Source organism: Planococcus citri, chromosome 4 (assembly GCF_950023065.1).
Source record: "Planococcus citri chromosome 4, ihPlaCitr1.1, whole genome shotgun sequence".
NCBI lineage: Eukaryota > Metazoa > Arthropoda > Insecta > Hemiptera > Pseudococcidae > Planococcus > Planococcus citri.
In genome coordinates this window covers 21,427,286-21,443,619 of record NC_088680.1, presented here as the reverse complement: position 1 = coordinate 21,443,619, position 16,334 = coordinate 21,427,286, and the positions used below count along the sequence as shown (strand labels likewise).

Here is a 16,334-nt window from a genome sequence, read left to right as displayed (position 1 = left end):
GGCCTTTTGAATGGTATATTCGAAATTTTTTTTTGATAATTTTTTCTACCCTTTAAGGCCAAAAAGCTAGAGGGGGTCCATATTTGTACCTTTTCCTCTAATATTAATTACCCAAATACAAATTTCACCATTTCCAGCCATTCTGGAGCATCCATTGCGATTTTTCAATTTCTCCAGAATTTTGAATTTGCTCCAGAAGGCGTGAATATGCAGTTGGACAGCTAAAAATCGAGTTGTGTATTATACTCGACCTGTTTAACGAGTTTATCTACATTTGAGCCGATTTTGGGGATGACACCTCAAGAATGGTTTTTTGTCCAGCTTTTTTCAAAATTGAAAAATCCAAAAAATCAGAAGATAACAGTTTATGAGGAAATTTTTAAAATTTGTGCAAATCGCTGTATTTCTCCAAGAACTAACCCCCGGAGCGCAAATTCTACCATTTCCAGCCGTTTTGGAGCGCGAGTGACATCTCAAAAAACCATACTTGAGGTGTCATCCCCAAAATCGGCTCAAATGTAAATAAACTCGTTAAACAGTTCGAGTATAATACACAACTCGATTTTTAGCTGCCCAACTGCATATTCACGCCTTCTGAAGCAAATTCAAAATTCTGGAGAAATTGAAAAATCGCGCTGGAGGCTCCAGAATGGCTGGAAATGGTGAAATTTGGATTTGGATAATAAAGATTAGTTTTGGGACTTATTTTGACCATTTTTACTGATCAAGTGCGTACTTTTAAAAAAAAGCATAAATCGCCAAAAAAAACGTCAATTTTGAATTTTCAAAATTTCGCCAAAAATCGAAAAATGAACTTGGGCAGCTGTAAATTTGGTTCCGGGGTTTTGGACTATGTTCTTTCCAAAAATCCCAGTCCTGTTCAAATCGGAGTGCGACACCTCAAGAGGTTCCCTTGTCAGAATTTAAAATCGCCACTAAAAAATTCATTCTACATAAAACGTCTTTGAAAAAATTTATTCTACAAAATCATCACCAAAAAAAATTCAAATTTCGATTTAAAAAAAATTCTAAAATCATTACCAAAAATCTAATTTAAATTCGCCCTGAAAAAAATTTAAATCGTCACGAAAAAATTAACTTTAAATCAACAGGAAAAAATTATTTTTCAAATATGTAGGTACCAACAAAAATTCGTTCGAAGTTGCAAAAAAAAAATCACTCAAAACCACAAAAAGCTTTTTTAAAAACATATAGCAAAAAAATTCATTTGTAATTTTTAAAAAAAAAGGATACTGAAATCGTCATTTTGGAAAAAAATTCTAAATCTCTAAAAAAAATCAAACACAGAAACAAATCATTCAGAATATCCACGAAGTAATCCATTAAAAATTACTGCAAAAAAAATTCTATACTTAATTAAAAATCAAACTTTAAATCCCCAATAAATTTTCAATTTACTCAGTCTCAAATCGCCATAAAAAAATAACATTTTGAGCTCGCCATGGAAAATGTTTTCTGAATCATCACGAAAATTTTTTTGAAATTTCCACAGAAGAAAAATCATTAAAAATCAAGTTCTGCGAAAAAAAAATCATTCAAAAAAAATCATCACAAAAGGTTTTTTTTGGAATCATTTCAAAAAAATAAATTGTCATCCCAAAGCCTCAAAAATATACAAAAAAAAACTATCAATTTACCTAGACACTCACTAGAGGAGTTTGAAAATTCCACAATCTGCTCCTAAATTACACCGTTCGTCAGAATCACTTCAAAATGCATTGATCGAAAATTTCGAACACCCTGTTCAAGAAATCCGTAAATTTTTGGCTTCGATATCGGAACCGTGTCTTCGGGCTCGGAAATTAAACATTCTCTGAAAAGGTAAAAACATCTCATTACCAATTTAATCCAATTAAGTAACACATGAGAAAATATTTAATCGAGGGAAAAAACTTACGTGTCACGCAGAACAAGAAAAAATCGATTACTGAGGGGAGGGGGAAAGAGAAGGTGTTGACACTGAAATTCGTAGGTAGGTACTTGAAACGAATACTCAACGATCAGCATTCTATCGTTATGTAACTAGAGCTGACCAGTGACTATTGATCAAAAACCTCGACAGGATATTCACTCGGATTATCGGGTCGATTTGCAAAATACCCCCCCCCCTCCTCCTCTTCCTCCTCCTTCTCACAAAATATTGTTTCGTATCAGAGAAATGATTCACATAAAAGGAAGTTCAGTATCAAAATCAAAAAATAAGACTTACAAAAATCAACAAAAAAAAATGGCATACGCTGTAAAAAAAAAAAAAAAAAAAAAATACAGAATATTAATTTTTCAATTTTTCCATAAATCAGCCCCGCTCATCGAACTTTTTCAAAATTCTTCAATATTAATTGATACCCAAATTGTCCTATTATCAAAACAGATCAATCTAAGGAACAATGAACATGGTTAATGTTTAAATAAAATATTCTATTTAAAGAAGTGTTTAAATATCATGCATAATGTAGACCATAACAATTCACAAGGGGTTATAATAACTGTGATAATAAAATACGATAAATCAACAGCATTCGCCTGAATTCTGAGATACATTTGAAACAAAGTACTAATAGTTCACATAAACATCGTTGCTTTATTAGGAAAAGGTCGTAACTACAATTTTTTAAAAAAATGAGATAGTGGTATCATTGGAAAGAGAATTTTGTCCTCTACATGATGCAACACTTGAAATTGAATTTCGATGTTTTTTGTTCTCGCAATAGCCGAAAACAAATGGATTTAAATACACGTTTTCAAAACCGTTACAATGAAAAGGTTCTAAATGATATTGTTTCTCAGATTGAACCTATTTCTTTTGATTTTTGTAATTTATTGGTAAGAAAAGTCATTATAAACACATAATTTCACGTAATTTCACTGATAAATTGCAAAAAATCAACCTCATCACCTTAAGGATATCGTTCCTGTGTATTTCTTATGGGCTTTTGATGAAAAAAGCTTGACTTAAGGTGAAAGTTCCTTTGTTGAATTTTACTTTTTTCAGTTCAGAGTTCCTCAAATAAAAAAATGAAAAATCAGTGCTACCAGGATGTTTATTTTGAAAATTAGCAGGAAAATGATTGCGATAACCAAATGTTCTCTTACCTCATCTAAAACTATCAAGTGTACTTGATAGAATGCTCTTTAAAAATTAAAATGCGTTTTCTGAGAAATCAACTTTCATGTAGTTACGACCTTTTCCTAATAAAGCAACGACATACACATAGATATGTAGACGTATGTGCTACTCCAGTTAGCACTGAAATTAAAAACTTTATACATCGTACATATAAGTACCTAAATAGATCGAAATAGGTGGACCTCGATAAAAACGTGTAGAATAAGTTGACTAGAGAATATTTTATATTTCTACAAGTGCGTATGCGTATTAAGATATTATTATAGAATGTGTGGATGACCAGTCCATATTCGAAATGTGTAATTGAAAAAATATATATAAAAATGGAAGTAAAGAATCAATCTTCTAATCTACTCTTTTTTCTTCTAGTTTATGGCTTACCAATATTACATTTGTCATGAATGATCATCGGAATAATTAATACTGGTTATTTTAAAAAAATTAAAATTTTTAGTGGAAATATGGAAAAAGAAATTAATTATAAATGATTTGAATCACAGAAGATCACAGAATTTTTTTTCTTTTCGATATTTACGTGTTAGATAGACCAGCTACCTAATTAATAGATATACATATAAATAGGTACTCGAATTATTATAAATTATCATATTGTGTACGTAAAATCGACTTAAATACTGTCAGAGAGAATTTGCACACTCATATAAAATACTTACAATACCGGGCAAATAAATAAACATGATATTCACACTTACTTAGATAAGACAAAGGCTTATAATATAACACCTATCATAACACATCACCTCATTCGAAACGACTTAGAGCATTTTCCAACTGGTCGACGACCTGAAAATTTCACAAAATAATCTTATTCGATAAATCGAGAGGGAAAAAATGTTAGCTGATGAGAACCTTACTTTTTTATGAAACGCAATCTGCTGTGTTAGAAATGATTTGAAGGTTTTCGATATTTCAGATAACTGTTCGGCGTGGAAATGATTCATTTCAGCCAATAAAGCGTAAGATACGTTATCAGTTCGTTTAGAGGCTTCTTGCAGTTGAAGAGAGTCCATTTTACTTTCGGCAGCGAGTCTATCGCATTCGCGTCTTTTTTGTAAAGCTCCCTGTAAAATTACAAAAATGAAAAAAACATGAAAAAAATCTAACACCAAAAAAATCGTGATTCGAACCTTATGAATGGTTAAGATATCTGGAAATGCGGTTATAATTCCTTTATATATATGTAACATGTCTCCCAACGGTTCCCAATCGAGCTTTGGCTGCTCATCGTATAGTTTACCAATCTCATTATACGAATGGCCAGTTTCCTTTATGGCTTCCATTACGTGAGCTCGAGAATATCCTAGATGAATCAAAGTAAATTAAAACTCGAAAATAATTATCGCTAAAATTAAATTTAAGCCTGATTTTCCTCATATATCATAATTTGTTCCTCGCTAACCCCAAAAGGCACATTTAGGACACCCTTGCAGCCCCCCAGGGCAATTTTAGGAGGCTTCAGCCATGATATAAAATTAAAAACTGTCGAAAAAAGGTGATTTTTGCAGTTGTGAAGAGATGGAGAGGGGTTTAAAAGTCAAAAACCCCAAAATACATATCTATATGTCACCCTACGGATGTACCTGCCAAATTTCAGCCTCATAGGTCAATTTGAAGGGGTGGAGGTACGACAAAAGATTTTTCAAGGTCAAAAAAATACGAAAAAACACGGTTTTCTCCCCTCCAAATTGCTTTAGGAGGCTGATTTTTGGATATGATATACAACTTTAGATTACCTATCGATTGGCTTTTAGTTTGACTTTTTTGGTCTTTTTCGCCCCTCTATACCCCCCCCCCCAAATTTGGACATCCGCGAATATTGACCCAAGGTCATCCCCACTCAAACTGCTTGATTCGTATGATAAACTAAGCCTAAATACGGAATTTGAGCGAATTTTGTTGAAATCCCTACAATTTAGATCATTTTACGTTCTCACAAAAAAAAAAAGAGTAAAAATTTCATCAGACGTGCAAAATATTGATAGAATTGAACTCATGGGATCCCAAACCAATCCCAGAATCACGATACGCTGTACAAGCCATACTTTTCCTTTGTTCTGAGGAAAATCAGACTAATCAATCTGATCAAGTGATCATTTACCACTTTGCTCTTCCATTCCATAAGCTTGACCGTAGGCGATAAAAGAATGTCCAATTCTTTGATATTCGCGTTTATACAACGTCTGCCATTTTTTCACTTGGTCGTTGACCACATTCGATAGATTTTTAATGGCCACGTCCATACCGTGAATATACCTCGAAAAGCTCTCGGTTTCCTGTTCGCTGTAAAACAGAAATTAATAACTATGGAGATTTTCTTCATCAAAGAAATATCCGTAGACGTGGCACTTACGCTGTAAAAGACCCCAGCGGACGATCTGGCGCTTCGAGGGCGAAGAAATAATTAGCTCCGACCAATTCATCTCGTTCCGCTTTCCGTTTCCCAACTTTCCAACGTTTTTCATCGGTACAGGTGAGAAAATGTTGCCAAACGCCGCATTTAGACAGCACAGGGTGTCTGCAAACGCAATCGACGAACGCTTGAAGTTGGTTTTTACGATGCTCGATAAACTGTTCTTCGTATCTTCCTGCGAAGCACACGTTAATCGATGATCAGAAACTGATTTTATCAATTTAGCGATAAATCTAGTTCGTATTTACCAGCGATCTGTTTATCAGGTAATGGAGGGATCGGTATAAGGCTGAATTTTTCTACCAATCTTTCGTGCAGCCAATCAAAATGCTTGTATCTTCTAGACACTTGGATATTATTGAACTGTAAACAAAGCATTCGATGAATAAGTCCATCTCAGATGAATCATCGTGAACGAAACGTAAATCTTACAGAAGGAGTTAATTGGTAAACGATGAAACTCTTCAATCCTTTCAGTTTGGATTCTTTTTTAGGCGAAGCAACAGCGCAAACGTAAGGCTCGTTGACTGGATTCCATATAAGACCGTATTCGCTCTCTAAAATGTATACTTTCTCACTCTCAGGCACTGATAACTGCAGTGTACCGGTAATATAACTATCGCTTCCTGATTTAGCGAACGAAGATTTGTTTATAGCTTTCACTTTAACCGAAGGAGCTCGTTTAGCTGCAAAAAATATCACATCGATTAAAATTGGGCTTTCAAAATTACCCAACTGGGTTCAAAAATGGTACACTCTTGGACTACCTGAAGAATCTTCTGCGTTACTACCAATGGAATGTAAAGCTGGTTTACTACTAGTCACAGATTCAGCTATCGTAGAAGGTGGAGCTCCTCCGTCGGAATCTTCATCCCATTCATCGTCCCAAAAATCTTGATTATCTGCTGCCTACGCGAAGAATTAGAATACTTCATCTCGAGTTCGTTCGTATACATATATTTAACGTAGAATATACGCAGGTAACAGAAACGATAATAATTTACTTCAACGTATGCAGCAGGGAAAAGACCTGTGTTCCCTTTCTGATCAGTTCCTTCCCACCATCCTTCGCCGATATCCTGTCTAGTTACAGTAACTACTTCTCCACTTCTAATCGTTAACTCGGCAGATCCGGGCTGACCATCAAAATCATATAATACTTTAACCTAAATGAAGAAAAAACACATCGAATTTAGGTAGCATTCGATTATACATCGTTCATTGACACTAAAAAGGATTACGTTTACTACTTACTATCATCGTGTACACTAAAGAACATCATACAAATACTATACAGGTTTCATCAGTTGTTGTGTAAGCGAATCATAATGCTCTAGGATTTCATATAAAACGTTTCAACTGCGCAATGTACGTATATCACTCTACAGCTCTCTTCATAAGCATTCGAAAAAACCGTATTCCTGGACAGATAATTACATGTTTAAATTAATCTTAATATGATACGATCAGCTATCGATGAAAAATAATTAAAGTTAAAAACCTTTGGAATAATAAACTACACAAAGTGAATTTCAGCGTTTGAGCCAACAAGTGTGTTTTCCAATTTTCGGAGGTGTTATTACTCAGGACTCAGTTTTCAAAAAATGAAATTTGGAACGAATGGATGTAAAAATGTATACTGGATAGTGACAGTTTTGAAATTTTTTGACAGGGAAAAAAACGCAAAAAACAAAACAACGTTGTACGTTTGTAGTTGTGTAGGGTTTAACGTTGTTTTGTAGATTTCTGAATTCTTATATACCCTGACAATGACATATGTATTAGTTTTTCATATTTTTAAATTTAATTTTGAAAAAAAAATACTTAAATTTTATTAGAATTAAATATAAATTAAATTAAGTAAATTTAAATTATTTGTATCACTTTACTTTTCACACCAACTTCATAAACTTTTTTATCAAATAATATTTTCAAATACAAAATTGATTGAATTTGATAATACAACATCAAGCAATTTAAATTTTAAATCCATCCAATTCTCTAAGCTTTACGAATGACTCATGTCTCATTGTCACAGTTCTCAGAACAATAGCTCATTGTTTAGTAATGATTGATACTTGAATTAGGCCGACTCTACTTGTATCAGAAAGAAACTGTGCTTTACGTAGTTTCATTCATTGAATTATTTGGCATTTCGATTGGTGTTAAAATATCTCTAAAAATTATGAATGATTGAAATATTATAGTTTTGAAGTGATTTCATTAATTAAAATTTTATTATAGAACAGTAGAGATATCAATATTCTCACGAGAAGAATTAACAAATAATTTAGTCAAATTATTAGACAAACTGACGAAGTAAGCATCAGAAAGGAAACACATTATCGTATCATCTTCGCCACGATTAATCAGTAATCACTTATTGATTTTTTAATTTTTTTTTCTCATAATGGATCGTAATTGAACGCTCTTTTCAATTTAATTTAATTTTAAATCCATCCTACATGAAATAAAAATCTCATTTTGAATGTTAGAAACTGAAAAAGAGCTTCTAACAAGGGTAGTATCCCAACTGGCGGACAATTTTTTTAACCAGACAAAGCTAGACCGAAAGAGCGAGCAAAAATATACCACTATCCAAAATTTCAGGAGCTAAAATGCATTTTTCGACCTTCGCTTCGGCGAATTTTTAAAAATCAAAGGGTCCAAAATAGAGAAAAAAATCAAAATTTCACCAAATCAACCTAAAAATCTGAAATTTGGTACATACCCTATTAAAGACCCGCCAAATCGATTGGAAACGGATTCCAGCTGTTTTGAGCACTTCTGAAGCCTCCAGCATAATTTTTGGAACACAAATTTCCACTAAATTTTACAAAACGGGGAGATGGAAAGCTGAAATTCACACTTTACCCTAATTACAACATGCTCAGTTGACTGGTGGTAATTACCCTAATTACAACATGCTCAGTTGACTGGTGGTAATTTCGAACCGTTTTGGAGGCTCCAGCTGCATTTTGGAAATTCCAGTTTTCCAAAAAACACCCCCAAAATCGGTCCAAATTACAATCAATTTCGTCTGCCTGTTCGGAGTTATATTTTTGAGCCCGAATTTGATTTTCAAAAATTCACTCAAAGTCAAAAAATGCATCATAGCACTAGAAATTTTGGATAATTTTTCTGGAAGGGAAAAGTCAAATTTTGCAGCAGGCCCCGGATCTGCCTGAAAATGGAGGAAATCGATTCTAAGGGTCGAGTTTAGGAGCTAGAAAACGTTTCGAGTCATTTTTTGCAAAAATGAACAATTTTGAAATTTCTTATTCAAATTTTGGTTTACCTTGCTCAAAAGAAATTCATAATTCACGAAAAAGTTTAAAAATCTTCCTTAAAACAGTTTTTCTATATTTTTAAAATCTTCAAAAATTCGTCAAAATTAAAAAATGAACTCAAGCATCAGAAATTTTGGTTGAACGAGTTTTAAGGCATACCTACTCTTTCGATCAAGATTGGTTTCGTTCAATTCGCATAGTGTGAGCCAAAAGGTTCCCTAGTGATAGGGTTTCTAGAGAAAATGGGCTTCGAAGCCTAAAATTTTGAAAAGTACATTATGGAGGCCAAAATCTAAGTTTTCAAGTTGTCGATTCTACTCCTGATAAAATTACGTCCCCTCAGAGAAAGGCTGAGGCCTGAGGTCCAAAATTTTGAAAAATGCAAAATATGAGATATCAAAATTTAGACCCTAAATCAGAAACCGCACTTTCGGGATCCGGAAACAATAAATCGATATCCATGCCGCAGTCTTCGATGAATTTGAGATTTTTCACCCTCCTCTACCCATCCCCTCTCCCCTCACCGAAAGACTTCCAAGTGGTGAAATTATTCGTTTATTCGAGTAAGTATTTTGTTTAAAGATACAATTAAATGTCACAGCACCGCCTCAGCTACTTCCAAAGTTGGGCTTTTCATTTTAATTTATGCACAGCACTTGTAAACTGCGAATAATACCATCACTTTACATTGACAAAAGTTTATTGTCACGTGCAACAGTACTCTATAGTGATAACGTGTACCTGGCACCGTGGTAATTTATACCATATGCGGACTTGTATTTATGGTTGCCGGTGTTTTATAACCTGGCGTGTTATTTCACCGTAGTTTAGCGTTGATAAGCGAGCCAAACGAACGGTCTATTTGATGGGAGATTCGGGTAAGTGACACATTTACGTAAATGAGCATAGTACCTACATACATACTTATTTTTTAAAAACGATAGGTAGATGATATTTATTATTGGCATCCTGATGTGTAGAAATTTTGAGGCAGAAGGTGTACACATATTTTCACTCATTTTTAATTGCAGAAAGTGAAGATAGCGATGCTGAGGGAGGTCTAGGGAATGTCAGCAGAGTAGTCATGAGACCTCCAGGACATAGTGGTAAAGCTAAAAAAGGACATTTGTGTTTTGATGCCTCGTTTGAAACAGGTAGGTTTAAATTGACCAATAGGATGGGTAGAGAATTTCACGAAATTTCGAGGAATAAATTACCTGATTGATCAATGATGGGTAATAACTTTTTGTAGGTAATTTGGGCAAAGTAGATTTAATATCGGATTTCGAATACGATTTGTTCATCAGACCAGATACTTGCAATCCTTATCACAGAATGTGGTTCAATTTTATAGTCGATAATATCAAACTGGATCAAGTAAGCATCATTTTATATGTATCAATTTACCTAATTTTTCACCTTCTAATACCTTGAACTGTCGATTTTCTTTTATTTTGCTATGGTCGATATAACATTGCAGAGAGTACTGTTCAACATTGTTAACATTAGTAAACACAAGAACCATTTCTGCGATGGAATGACTCCAATAGTGAAATCAACCAGTAGAAAAAAATGGTAAAAAAAAAATGCCTAAATTAAATAATGCAACTATAGGTACCAAGGTACCTATATTTTGTTTGTTTTGCATGTATTATTGTATTGATAGCTTTAATAGGTAAGTATGTAGATAACAAAGCCTATTTCTGTCTTCTTATTTTTACAGGAATCGAATGCCCCCTCATCAAGTTTACTATTACCGATCACCTTACCATAATGACAATTACGTTTTAACATTGGCATTTTGTTTCGATAAAGAAGAAGAAGCTTATCAATTTTCCTACAGTTATCCATACTCTTACACCAGATGCCAAGCATACTTGGAGCTAATCGAGCGCAAAACGTTACCCCATTTCAAACGAGAACTTTTAGGAAATTCTTTGGTAGGTGAATCTGCTTCGAAGTATCAAAATACATATTTAGGTCAGACCTACCTAAATTTAAAAATAATCCTTCAAATAGTCGATTACTTTGACCAGGTAACAATTTTTACAGCAAAAAAGAAGAGTAGATATAGTAACGATTACCCATCCTTCAAATATGGAACTCAGATCGAAGATCAGAATGGTTGTGATATGTTCTCGAGTCCATCCTGGCGATTCTCCGTCTTCTTACGTTTGCCAAGGTACCAATATTAATCAGCAGTCCCATCATTTATATTCATCTTTAAATCATTATTGATTTGAATAACGTGTTTTCATAAAGGAATTATCGACTTTCTCATAAGCAATCATCCTGTAGCTGAAAAGCTAAGGAATAACGTCGTTTTCAAGATTATACCAATGATCAATCCAGATGGTGTTGTGTTAGGCAACTTCAGGTAAATTATTTACCTTTGTCACTTTCCCCTCATCCATTGTGCAGTTTCTAACTAATGAATACAACGAATTATTTATTTTCAGGTCTAATTTACTGGGGGCTGATTTTAATCGTAATTGGAATCGTATATCTCAATGGATGCATCCTCCTTTGCATGCCATCAATAATACCATCAATAAGCTGAACGCTCATAAAGTAGGTAATTTTTTTTTCAACAAGCGATCTTTCTGAAAGCAAGCATCTGCTTGCATTTCTTACTTATACCTAAAAATGAATAGACATACCTTAATTTGAGTAAGTATTTCTTTTTTCAGAACGTAGAATTAGATTTTGTGATAGATATTCACGCTCATTGCAGCCTGTGTGGAGTTTTCGTGCATGGCAACACTTATGAAGACGTTTACAGGTGAGCCTATAATGTACAAAAATTATATAAAAATAAACCTACACATCTATTTTGAGCATTTTAGAAAAATCAAAATCCACGAAGAACCTGCATGCTGCATTCTGTGATTTTAATGAGCAATTTATTAATAATTTATGTTTTTCCAGACACGAAAGACACACATTATTTCCAAAATTACTCTCTCAAAATATCGATGGCTATGAACCCAATTACTGCATGTTCAACAGAGACCCAAAACAGAAAGGATCTTGTCGAAGGTAAGCTACGAGCACACTGCAGTTGGTCGATTTTCCCTTGCTTTGGAAATAAAATGGGATTAAAAAGAGACGTTGGTAATAGAAATTTCAAATTTGAGATCTTCAAGTCACTTTTCGACCTCTTCAGCGAACTTGAAATCAGCAAACATCTACGTTTTTTTTTCAAATCGTTGGAGGAAGAAATTTTTATTGAAATGAATGGACTTCATGAGGATATTTTCACAACTCTGAAATATTTTTTGACTCGGTTTCACATAAGTTTCTACGAAGGCAGGGTGCAAACTTTTAAATTTTTTCAGAACTACGTATTTCGATCGACATGACTTCAGTGAGATCCTTTTTAACGAACTCCTTTTGTACATCCTCTTCAAGAGGAGGATACTCAAAAATTGAAAATAGTATTTTTCGTTGTTTCAAAAAAATGCAGGATGACGAGGAAAATTTGAGAAAGGGAAACATATGAACAATCGAATGACAGGGGAAAAAATTGCACGGCAGGTACGTTCAACGATAAAATGTCTCTTCAAGTTGATAATTTTCATAGGAGCAGGAGGGGGGGAGGTCTCGAAAATTTCAGCTCTTCTATACTTAAAATCAACTTAATATGCCGGAAATCCTCCAACTTGAAAAAAAAATCCAAAAAATTCAATTCATCCAAAAATACAGGTTCTCTGCCTACTTGTTCGGCCTTTTACAAACTGGTTGCTAAATGCGAACAATGAACCAGTTTCAAAATGTGATTGAACAGAATTGTGTAATTTTTCATGCCCTAAATCTTTTGTTTTCAAGATTTTTTTTCGATCTCCAATTTTTAGGTAATTTTTGGCAACCGGTTGCAAATTAATGAACCGGTTTCAAAAAAATCCAATCAGCGAAAATGGTTCAATTTTACACGCTCGACAACTTTTGTTTCAAGTTTTTTTCTCTATCCCCAATTTTTAGGCGATTGTCAAAAACTGGTTGCTAAATGCGAACCAATGAACCGGTTTCTAAATGTGCTTAGACAGAATTGTGTCATTTTTCACGCTCTACAACTTTCATTCTAAATTTTTTTCTCCATCTAGAATTTTTTGGGTATTTTTTGTTAACTGGTTGCAAATTGATGAACCGGTTTCCAAAAATTCATATCACGTTTTTGTCGCCTTGGTGTGTAGAATACATTGCGCAAATAAAAACCGGTTTGAATTTTTTGACCAAACCGGTTTTTCAATTTGTGAACACCCTGTGCATATGAGCCTGAAATTTTCAAGGTCGCTTTTGAAAGCCCTTATTTTTTCCTACTCAACGCCGCTTCATTCACCTCGCTAGCTCTTTCCACTTGGAAATAAAAACCACCGGGCACTATACTTTTGTGTCATTCTGTACATACTTATAATTATGTCCTCTTAAGGTCATTGACCCGTCTATCCGGCTTCTCAAGCTCGTCTGTCTTCCTGACTAGTGTATTAAGGTCATTGACCCGTGTGTCAGGACTCTCACGAACACTGGCCCACCTGAGCTGCCTTTCAATATCGCTTTTTCGTATGACTGGCCTCGTAAGGTCGTTGACCCGTCTGTCTGGCCTCTCAAGACTGTCTACGTGTCTATCTGGCTTTCTGAAGTCGTCTGACTCCAAAAGTCATTGACCGATCTGGGTGGCTTCTTAAGGTTGTCTGATTTCTTGTGTGACCTTTTAAGGTGATCCGCCCATCTGCTTGCCCTATAAAGGTCATTGCGACTAGTTTCAATATCTTTTCAAGGTCAGGTGTCTCATCTGACTAAATGGCCACTTAATGTAATTGACCCGTGAATTTGGCTTCTTAAGGCTCAAGGTCATCTGTCTACCTGTCTATCCGCTCAAGGTCATTGACCTGTCTGTTTGGCTTTTCAAGGCCGTCTATCTGTCTGCCCAGTCTCTAGAGGTTGTCTGCGTGTCTGTCTGGATTCCCAAGGTCATCGGTCTGCCTGTCTGTCCTCTTATGTAAGGTCATTGGCCTGTTATGGCTTCTCAAGATCGTCTGTTTTTCTGTCTAGCCCTTCAAGATTATCACGAGTAAATATTAACCCATGTGTCTGCACTCCCAAAAGCATAATTGACCTACCTGTGTAGCCTCCCATGACCTGTCTGACCTCTCAAGATCATTGGCCGGCCTGTCTGGTCACTTGAGCTCACTAGCCCACCCGTCTAGCCTCTCCCATGATTGTCTGTCTGTCTACCTGTATGGTCTCTAAATGGTGTCTGCTCGCCTGTCTGACTTTCCAAGGCCGTCTAGTTTACCTGGGTCTGGCCTCCTAAGGTCATTGACCCATATTCTAGCTTAATAACGTCATTCGCCCGCCTGTTTGGTCTCTCAAGGTCATTTGTCTTCTGGTCTGACCTGTAAAAGTCATTGACCCGTCTGTCTGGCCCCTCAAGGTCGACTGTCTATTTGTCCGGATGTGTGGGCTTTCTCAACACAACTTTTTTTGGACTTGGAGAAAATCAAAAAAAAAAGGGAATTACTATTACTTATCTTATGAAATCCAATAAATTCTGGTATTGGGAGCATAAAAAAAAGCGAAACTCTAAAATAAGAGCCCCCTTGTAGGGCAATGTACTGGAAAATTTCATCGAATAAAATCCCCCTCCCTTCTTTTTCCTTCTCACCTGAAAATCATTATCTTGAAAAATTTTTAAAGGTTGAAAATATAAGTACTTACCTAAATAATTATTCTTCAGATCAATTGAAATAAAACGTTTCTCACAATTTTTCTTCAGCAAAAATGTTTGAAAATTCAAAATTTTGAAACTTTAAAGCTTTTTCTTGGGAATTGAATACTCACGTGGAAGGCTAGGATTTTTACCATCATATTTTCTAGTGATTATTTTGCTTTTTTTACGAGGCTCAATCAAATTTTGAAAACATCATAAAATCGACTCACTTTAACATCAAGCTATCTTTAAATGAAACTGCATTAATATTGTGAGATAAAATCAATAATTTGAACGTTTTTGTTTTCAGATTTTTTTCCAATTTAAGAGAAACTGTCAATTGCTATTCTATATTTACCTCGTTTTACGGATATACTCGTAAAAGCAACAAGACTTTCATTCATTTCAATGAAGAGCTATGTATCCTTTTTAATATGATTTTTTGGACCAAAAACCATCAATTTATTTGGCCCACTATTCCAAAAAAAAAAAGCTCAAGGTATTTCTATGAAGTTGGTCCTTATGTTTTGTGCAGCCTGTAAATATTCAAATTCCAACCCCAATTAAATTCAAAAAACACCCCTTTCAACAACTACTCACAAATACCTAATCCAAAAAATACAACAAACAACGCCTCACCTTAACACACCCTCACAGATCACAGAGTCGGTCGAAACATCGTCCGTTCATTCTCCGACTACTACCGCTACGTTGGCGTCTTACCAGCCAAGCCAAAATCCACCAAATCAACCACCACCACCACCACAAAATCAGCACGAAAGAAACCCTCAAAAAAATCAAAACATCGAGCCAAAGTCAGAACACACTCCAAAATCAAGAGACGAAAATTCAAAAAATTGCGCCGTCGTTATCACCACCATCGGTCGAAAAAAATCAAACAAGCTTTACGAGTAATTACATCGGTCGAGTTGAAATCAAAGCTCGATTTAAAAAAGGGATTCATCGATTTCTCCAATATCGAGTTTCCAAAGCCATCGATCGATAATCAGAAGAGGATGATTACGATCAGACGTAAACTATTGTCGAGATTTCGCAACGTTAAATGTGCTGAAGAGCAAGAGTCGTCCAATTCCTTGAGTAGGAAGGACGATAATAGTGCTTCTAAGACTGAATCTTCGATTAAAATTATCACTATAGGGGAAGGATATTTGGATAAGTTACGAGTATAATAATAAATAATTATAAATAAGATTAAATTCACCAAAAATAAAACGTTCCTATTATTCGGTTAAATTGTGTTTCAATTACTGCAGATTTCTAATCAGATCTCAAAAAATGATCTCAATAATTGAGTAAGTGTTCAGAGCTCTAAAATACGATCTTCAGAGCAGCAATTCCAGCCTTTGTCTGACTCGTGACAGGTATGAATGAAATGCGAAAATCACACACCATCTCGCCAAAAAACAAACCATTGCCAACTGTGAAATTTTTTCAAAAAAATTTATCAACGACACGAACGACGCAGGAGAGTGGAGACTTTTTGGCACATCTCGAGTCAATTTATTCAACGCAGTGCGAAAAATTTTAATTTCCCAAAACAAACCATCAGCATCGGAACGTTCCGCATAATTATCTACGTCATGTTTAATTCGATGTGTAATTTAGAATGTAAATTTTCATCTTGGTGGATGCGACGCTAAAGCAGATGTTTTCATGTTCATAGCTCTCAATCGCACCGGCTCGAGCTTTACGTACATACTGTACTTTGTACACGGTGATTTAACCGTGGTAAAT

At 34.9% G+C, this 16,334-nt stretch overlaps 2 protein-coding genes across 2 annotated transcripts; one reads left to right on the top strand and one right to left on the bottom strand.

Moving 5' to 3' along the window:
* Positions 1-2,418: 2,418 nt before the first annotated feature.
* LOC135845105 (sorting nexin-9-like) lies at positions 2,419-7,230 on the bottom strand. The gene is made up of 11 exons (XM_065363570.1): positions 7,081-7,230; positions 6,834-7,000; positions 6,584-6,745; positions 6,347-6,488; positions 6,012-6,265; positions 5,828-5,942; positions 5,520-5,754; positions 5,268-5,449; positions 4,297-4,469; positions 4,024-4,230; positions 2,419-3,952 (listed from the first exon to the last, which is right to left on the bottom strand). Exons 2-11 carry the CDS (start codon positions 6,837-6,839, stop codon positions 3,911-3,913), a joined length of 1,518 nt encoding a protein of 505 aa, XP_065219642.1. The 5' UTR covers positions 6,840-7,000; positions 7,081-7,230; the 3' UTR covers positions 2,419-3,910.
* Positions 7,231-9,567: 2,337 nt separating this feature from the next.
* LOC135844400 (cytosolic carboxypeptidase 6-like) lies at positions 9,568-15,833 on the top strand. The gene is made up of 12 exons (XM_065362596.1): positions 9,568-9,747; positions 9,901-10,023; positions 10,122-10,246; positions 10,350-10,444; positions 10,593-10,809; positions 10,922-11,051; positions 11,132-11,246; positions 11,329-11,440; positions 11,560-11,651; positions 11,798-11,908; positions 14,890-14,999; positions 15,237-15,833. Exons 1-12 carry the CDS (start codon positions 9,735-9,737, stop codon positions 15,767-15,769), a joined length of 1,776 nt encoding a protein of 591 aa, XP_065218668.1. The 5' UTR covers positions 9,568-9,734; the 3' UTR covers positions 15,770-15,833.
* Positions 15,834-16,334: the final 501 nt, after the last annotated feature.